This window comes from Myxocyprinus asiaticus, chromosome 16, assembly GCF_019703515.2.
Source record: "Myxocyprinus asiaticus isolate MX2 ecotype Aquarium Trade chromosome 16, UBuf_Myxa_2, whole genome shotgun sequence".
Taxonomy (NCBI): domain Eukaryota; kingdom Metazoa; phylum Chordata; class Actinopteri; order Cypriniformes; family Catostomidae; genus Myxocyprinus; species Myxocyprinus asiaticus.
Genome location: NC_059359.1, coordinates 19,496,741 through 19,505,072, shown reverse-complemented (window position 1 = coordinate 19,505,072; position 8,332 = coordinate 19,496,741). Strand labels below are relative to the sequence as shown.

General features: G+C 38.5%; 1 protein-coding gene across 1 annotated transcript; it reads right to left on the bottom strand.

Moving 5' to 3' along the window:
• Positions 1-3,444: 3,444 nt before the first annotated feature.
• On the bottom strand, positions 3,445-6,354 carry LOC127454516 (uncharacterized histidine-rich protein DDB_G0274557-like). The gene is made up of 5 exons (XM_051721808.1): positions 6,217-6,354; positions 5,722-5,756; positions 5,053-5,121; positions 4,875-4,950; positions 3,445-4,777 (listed from the first exon to the last, which is right to left on the bottom strand). Exon 5 carries the CDS (start codon positions 4,638-4,640, stop codon positions 3,687-3,689), a length of 954 nt encoding a protein of 317 aa, XP_051577768.1. The 5' UTR covers positions 4,641-4,777; positions 4,875-4,950; positions 5,053-5,121; positions 5,722-5,756; positions 6,217-6,354; the 3' UTR covers positions 3,445-3,686.
• Positions 6,355-8,332: the final 1,978 nt, after the last annotated feature.

Sequence of the window (8,332 nt, the reverse complement as noted above, 5' to 3'; positions counted from 1 at the left end):
AGAGAGATCATTGTCTTCATCAATATCTTTGTTTTGTTGTCCAGTAATAATATCTAAAACATCCTTAAAGGAATGTTTGGTAAAACTTTACAATAAGGGTCCATTTGTTAATGCAGTAGGTATTATTTTTTTTATCACACATTTGCACATATACAGTGAAATTCTTTTTTTTTCCACATATCCCAGCTAAGCTGGGGTCAGAGAGCAGGGTCAGCCATGATATGGTGCCCCTGTAGCAGATAGGGTCAAGGGCCTTGCTCAAGGGCCCAACAGTGGCATCTTGGCAGTGCTGGGGCTTGAATCCCTGACCTTCTGATCAGTAACCCAGAGCCTTAACCACTGAGCCACCACTGCCCCTATAAATGAACTAATAATGAACAATATATTTTTTACAGCATTTATTCCTTTTTGCTAATGTTAGTTAATAAAAATACAATTGTTCATTGTTAGTTCATGTTAGTTCGTATAGTGCATTAACTTACGTTAACATTTAAAACTTTTGATTTTAAAAATGTCTTACTATATGTTGAAATTATTTATATATAAAAAAAAGAAGCAAAAATCATGGTTACAAGCAGGCTCTTACAATGGAAGTGAATGGGGCCAGTCCATAAACATTTAAATGCACAATGGAATAGTCACAAGATGTAAACATCATACATGTTAATGTGATTTTATAAAATTTCAATAAAATCGCTTACTAACCTTACCTGAGTAAAGTTATATCCAGTATTTAAACAACCCTGTAATCCCTGTATTGGATATAACTTTGCACAGGTACGGTTAATAAGTGATTTTATCACACTAAAATCATGTTAACATATATAATGTTCACAACTTGTGGATATATGTTTGAAACGATGTGTATTTTAGCATTTATGGACTGGCCCCATTCACTTCCATTGTAAGTGCCTTACTGTAGTCACTTTTATTTTAATAAACGAGGGGCGTGTCAGTACTATTTTTGTGGTAATCATCATTATGCCACAAATGCTGCTAATTAAGTTGAACATGTATTGAAGCTGGAACATTCCTTTTAAACAAGAAAAACTGACTTAAAAAGCAAAACTGTGTAGATAATAAGAATTGATTTTTTACTTGTACGTTTTTTTCTTATTATTCTTTTAAACAGGAAAATTTAATTTTTGCTTAGTTAAAACAAGAAAAAAAATCAGACAATTTGCCAATGGGCCAAGAAAAAACAAAACCAAGATATATTCTCTGAAAACAAGTCTTAATATTGTATGGGATTTTGCTTCTCATGTTAATATATTTTGTTTTAAGGGTTTTCATATATGTTTATTGGAACACAAGACAAAAATACTCATTAAGAAAAAAAAATTGTGCATAGGCCACGTCTAGATGTAAGCTAGTGTACAGCTGATACTATGCACAAACCTCCAAAAGATTGCATGCAAATGTCAGTGAGCAAACAGCACAGTCATGGCAAAGACATGGGGAAGCAGTGTCTGTGTTGAAATCTCAACCTGTGGCCCCAAAGAGCCTGCTCCAGGAAGAGGAGTAGGACAAAATGTTTCAATTGTAGAAGGCGGTTCATTATTATTACTGTCACAGTCTATCTCCCTCATGTTCTTCAAGGACTTTTATTTTGAAGTTTTCCCCTGGACTACATCTCCCATAGTTCACTTCCCTCATCACTTCCATCTGTTCATCATCATCCGCACCTGCCTTCCATTCCCTCATTAATTACTTGTGTATATATATATCCTCTAGTTTTGCCCATTCCTTTGTCAGTCCTTGAAGTGTTATGTTGTGTTTATGAAGTATTTCATTGTGTAATGTTAGCTTACATCGTAAGCTTTATCTTTATCGTTTGTTCCACTCCAGCATTTGTTATTAAAAGATTTAAAGTATCTACTCCTGCCTCTCTTCCTCTCCACGAACCCAACATTAAAATTACCCAATTTCACATTAAAATGTATAAAGATGACAATCTATAAACTAGAGAACATTCTACAGAAGGGCAAGACAGAGGGAACTAAACCACTTAAAGGAATAGTTCACCCACATATGACATTTCAGTCATCATTTACTCACCCTTATGTCTTTCGAAACCTGTATACTTTCTTCGGTATAATTCAAAAGAAGTTAATTATAGCAGAATATCAAAGCTATTCTTTTCCATACAATAAAAGTGAATGGTGACCACAGCTGTCAAGCAACATATTCAGTGAATAACAACTTACATTTTCAATTTGGATGAATTGTCCCTTTAATAGCACAGGAGTATTAGCTTATCAGAAGTCTGTCCAATATACGAGGACAAAATGTCCACAACAAAACCACCAAGGGTGATAAAACTGAACATTATAAGCAACTTCTGCAAGCTTCTGACAGTTCCTGTATATATAATAACTTTGATTTCAGCATTTGAAAAGGTGAACCGCATACAAATCATTTTCGTGTCTCCATCCTGCAGCTTGTGCTGCTATGTGTGAGAGAAAAGAGCATAAAACTGCAAGACTGGCAGAGTAATGGAAATGGAAATGTGGTATTGCAATTAAAAATCGCTTATACACTGATCTGTTAGAATCTCATGTCAGTCAGCATAAGTGCAGCTTAAATAAACTTATCATCACATTAAAATGAGAGCAGTGTCTGCCTGCAACAAACAGACTTTGCCCAATTAGCTATTTTTCTCTCCTCTGGTTCATTAGGCTTCAGATTTTATACTGGATAGCTCCATTAGATGAATGGACTTTCACTAATGTCTTTATTTGATTACAAGCCAATGTTGGAATTTGAGTTTTGCGTTTAAAAAAATGATGACTCAAGAACTGTTTCTTAAGGAACTTTGCTCTGTCAGCTCTTGCCTGCCAAGATTTATAATAAATAAATAAAGGAGCAATTTTCCAAAAAAATTTTGTCTTGCCAATATGTCTAGTTTTTGCTCATGTGTAACTCGGCTAAACTAATCAGTACATCTATGCATAAAATCTTGAGACAACTTCACTGTTAAAAATGTTCCCGTAAAAAAAAGTAAAGAATTGGCAGCAGGGTTGCCAGCAAGTTACTGTAAAATTAACAGTATCTTGCTGTAGCTGAAATTTACAGTTTGCTACTGTTTTTGCAAATACAGCATAAAGCTGTTATTTTACTATCTTTACAGTAAAATACTGACAAAAGGATTAGCAGTTAATTGCTGTTTATTTACACTTTTTCACAAGAGGTATATTTGCAGGATTTTACTGTAAACTACAGTAAAAATACACTACCTGCTACTGTACAAGCTATTGAGTAATGGACTGCTAGCAAAAAGGACTAAAATGTGTTTACTTTTTTCTAGACCTTGTGATTTAATAAATTATTCCTTAGTCTTGCAATAAAAAATACCATGTTTTAATAGTGTATAAATGTAGCTTTTGAAATAGTGACTTTTAAGACAAATAATACAGTTTCAAAGTGTCTTTTCAAAACGTCTCTCTTTATTTGCAAAACACCATTCTTGCAAAACATCTGTACAAAATTATAAGGCAATTGGTAAAACAAAGCCCAAAGCTAATTTGGGTAAATAAACTTACATTTCAGCCATATAAATAATAAATACATATTATAACAAATAATAACAAATCTCTGTCTGTCCAAACACTGAACTCTGGACACAAACAAGAAAAAGTGGCTGAATGAATGACTAAAACAGTGTGTGTGAGTGTCTGAGAAAGTGTTTATGTGAGTTTGTGTGTGTGTGTGTGAGAGTGTCTGAGAAAGTGTTTGTGTGAGTTTGTGTGTGTGTGCATGTGTTTGTGTGTGAGTGTTTGTGTGTGTGTGAGTGTGTGTGTGTGAGAGAGAGTGTTTGTGTGAGTTTGTGTGTGTTGAGTGTGTGTGTGTGTGTGAGACTGTTTGTGTGTGTGTGAGGGTGTTTGTGTGAGTTTGTGTGTGCTGAGTATGTGTGTGTGAGAGTGTTTGTGTGAGTTTGTGTGTGTTGAGTGTTTGTGTGTGTGTGAGAGAGTGTTTGTGTGTGTGAGAGAGTGTTTGTGTATGTGTGTATGTGTGTGTGTGTGTGTGTGTGTGTGTGTGATTGTTTGTGTGAGTTTGTGTGTATTGTGTGTGTGTGTGTGTGAGAGAGTGTGTGTGTGTGTGTGTGTGTGTGTGTGTGAAAGTGTTTGTGAGTTTGTGTGTACTGAATGTGTGTGTGTGTGTGTGTGTGTGAGAGAGTGTTTGTGTGTGTGTGTGTGTGTGTGAGAGTGCTTGTGTGAGTTTGTGTGTGTTGAGTGTGTGAGAGAGTGTTTGTGTATGTGTGTATGTGTGTGTGTGTGTGTGTGTGTGTGATTGTTTGTGTGAGTTTGTGTGTATTGAGTGTGTGTGTGTGAGAGAGTGTGTGTGTGTGTGTGAAAGTGTTTGTGAGTTTGTGTGTACTGAATGTGTGTGTGTGTGTGTGTGTGTGTGTGTGTGTGTGTGTGTGTGAGAGTGCTTGTGTGAGTTTGTGTGTGTTGAGTGTGTGTGAGAGTGTTTGTGTGAGTTTGTATGTGTTGAGTGTGTGTGTGTTGAGTGTGTGTGTGTGTGTGAGATAGTGTTCGTACGTGAGTGTTTGTGTGAGTTTGAGTGAGTTGAGTGAGTGTGTGTGTGTGTGTGTGAATGACTGGGTTCACTGACTTATATAAAGTCCCACTCAAAGTCATTTAGTTTCTTTAGTAGACTGGAGACACGAGGGTTAACTGATGTCATCTTTTTCTGGGCGACTTTCCCCGTATGCTTTGACAGGACTTTGCCTCGTCCAGCCTTGGTGCCTCTCTCAGGATTTATCCCGATGAAACGCCTGAAAAACAAATGTGTGTATTCATAATTAGTGTCAGGAGAGCTTTCTTAAAGGAATAGATCACCCAAATATAAAAATTAAATCATCATTTACTCACCTTAATGCCATGCCAGATGTGTATGATTTTCTATCATCATCAGAACACAAATGAAGATGCCTGTCATTTTAGTGCGCTACAGAGACAACAATGGAACATTATTTAAATAAAATTTGCAACGTTGTTTGAAGGCTGCACTTCGCAGAATAAAAAGAAGTTACGTTTTTATGAATCTCACCCTGTAATATGGAAGATCCGTTTCAGAAATCCAGCTGCACTCGGTATCACAGTTACAGTTGGTTTCCCACTGAAACAAGTGTTTAAAAAGTTAGATGCAGTTCCAGTATCACCAATGTTTTCAGAATAAAAGAGAAGGAATATCATGCATCCCTGCATAAAACTTAACATTATCAGCTGTACAGCTGTGTTTCCCAAAAGCGTTGTATACTTCGACTTCGTCATAGGTAGATTGTAGAAAGTATTGTCACCAATGGTTTCTACAACCTATTTAAGCTTACAATGCTTTTGCAATTTGCAGCCCAGATCTGAATGTTAAAGTTGTTAACATTATCTGACCACACTGACCGCTTGAGTGAGGTGTTTCTGCACTGTTTTGTGTGTCAGCTCAGACTCCAATCTCAAATCTGACATGCGAATTAACAAATTAACCCAAATCCAGTGCATTATTCAATCTGACAACAAATCACTTAAAGAAAACAATTTTAGTAAAAGAAACAAAGATCTTGGGCTTAAAGACAGAAATATAACGTTACAAACAGCTTATTTAGTTGATATTGGGATCTGATGGCAGGTAGGCTACCAAAATCGTTACCACAGCACAATATGAGTTGAACATAAATGTAATGTTTTATGGCTATGCTAAAAAGCAAATCAAAAGGGTACTCACCTATTAATTCAGAAGATGTGTGGGCTCACTGTAGTCTTGTGTTCCCAAAATGCAATGCAAAAAATACTGTAAAATACTGTTTTCTTTCCTTTGAGCAATCAATACTGTAAAATACCATACTATTACGTCTAAGTCATTTAACCAACCAAAATTAACAGTAATGTACTGCATTTAAAAATAACAGGATTATACTGTTGATATTTTGAAGTAAATTAACAGCAATTTTTAAGAGTGTTGTTTTGTGTTTGTGTGAATGTATGTGAAACAAAGAGAAATAATATTTGTATGGGTGTGTGATTGTTCATACTTATGTATATGTATTTGAGTGTGTGTTTTGTATGTATTTGCATGTGCACATGTGTGCCCACACTATGTTTTTGTTTGTCCTTGCTCATAGGCCCTGTGGCTCATCTGTTTATTGAGGTCACTCTTTGAAAGGGAAAGAGATTCAAGTGCTCACTTTGAATGTAATTTAAAAATCACTTCTTGCCTCACCTGCTGATTCAGAGGGATGGAGGGGTACTGGAGAACCTCAGTCTAAGCTAGAGATACTGTTGGTTTAATAATGAAACATACACCTGCTCGAGAGAGAGAGAGAGAGAGAGAGAGAGAGAGAGAGAGAGAGAGAGAGAGAGAGAGAGAGAGAGAGAGAGAGAGACAGACAGACAGACAGACAGACAGACAGACAGAAAGGCAGAACAGTACAACCAGATGTGTGGAGACATTGTTCACCTGGCAGATTTCTAGACACTTAGGGATGGCCACTGAGGTTCCTTTGAAGTTTGATATTTCATAATCACAATCTCCATGTTCCCCCACATTCCTTTTAGACTCCAGGACAGTGAGACTGGACTCTTGCCTAATGAACTGGAATATACATACTGTGCCATTTAAAAGATTTAAGTTAAGTCAAGTCAAACTTTATATAGAGCACATTTAAAAACAACTAAACCCATGTGCTGTATAATTTAGAGACAGAGTCATATAATGTAAACAATGTACTGTGTAGACATACTCCAACTTTCAGAACTCAAAACAGACCGTTTATTGAAATTAATGCCAAATTCAATCACCCTATGTCAGAGTTACCACAATTATGTGTTTCAGACTAGTAAAACAAACATTTACGTCTTTATTGAGCTCTTAATTGCATTTTTTTAAATGATTTTCATGAATTTCGGTTCTGTTGGGTGGTTTTCAAACATACATTCTTTCGCCGATGGGGACGGGATAAAATTATAAAATATGTGATACACTACTCTGACAGTGTTTCCTGCGCTACTATTCAGTGGCACTACTACACCGCTATTGAATCAGCAGCATTAAACATATAGCGTGACCAGTGTTCTCCAATTCCCGAAAAAATGACTCATAACACTTTACGATAAGGTTCCATTCTTTGACATTAGTTAATGCATTAGATATCATGATCAAGCAATTAACAATATATTTTTTACACAATTTATTAATATTTGTTAATATTAGTTAAAAATACTATTGTTTATTGTTCCCTATCTGTCACTCACTCGACGTTGTGTCGATGTAGTGACACTGGGGGTCACTCTTGGGAGCCCCAAACACCTCTGATTTTGAAAAAAGGCCAATGGGAATTGGTGAGTGGAATTTGCATGCCACTCCTCCGGACATACGGGTATAAAAGGAGCTGGCTCGCAACCACTCATTCAGATTTTCTTTTCGGAGCCGATCGGTTGCATTCAGCGCACTGAATTCAATCCTTCAAATACTCACCTCGAATTGCTGGATCTACGGCGCATTTCAGCAGCTTCTCCCCCTCTGCACCCGTGGAGTGCAGAGAACGCCCCTGGGCGCTTTGGCAGAACAAAAAGAGTATATTTTCTATCTAAAATAGTGGCACTCATGGAACGTCTTTTTAAAGATGCCTTTCTGTTTGTGTATTATTCCTGGTTGCGGTCGCTATCTCTCCGCTTCTGATGGCCGTGATCACTGTCTTACGTGTCTGGGCGCTGCCCACGCGGAGACATCGTTCGTGGATGGGTCATGTCCTCATTGCAAGAACATGACTATGGCAAAGTTGCATTCGCAGCTTTCCTTTGTAAGAGGGCAAGCCACCCCAGCGCTCCCCGCTTCGGTCCTTCTACCTACGGGTATGAGGCCGCGTCGGTTAGCACTGGGGGCGATTTAGGGACTTCAGTGGGAGCACCTCCACCGGGTAACCCCCCACGGACCTCCCATTCCTCAGCATGCTCGCTTGCCCCGATCGGGCTCTCGGATGAGACCGATGGCTCGTCTCAGGGTGAGTTCGACCTCTTATTCGGAGCCCAGGAAGACGATGAGCTCTCGATCGTAGCATCGGAGAGTGGGTTCGTCCAGTCTGACGTGGAGGCTTCGGCTAGGCTTCCTCGTTCGGGTATGGTCGCCCAGTCTCAGGCCGATGCGGAGCTGATGAACATGCTTTCCCGGGTGGCCGTGAGCATCGGGCTAGAGTGGAATCGAGATGGGAGAGGCTGACAAGGCGCGGTTCCTTGACGCCCCCATCTCCCAGGTTGGCCTGTTCGACTTCGCCCAGCAGTTCTCGGCGGTGAAGCAGCAGACGGAGGCTATTCAACACATCCTGCCACAGCGCGGCTCA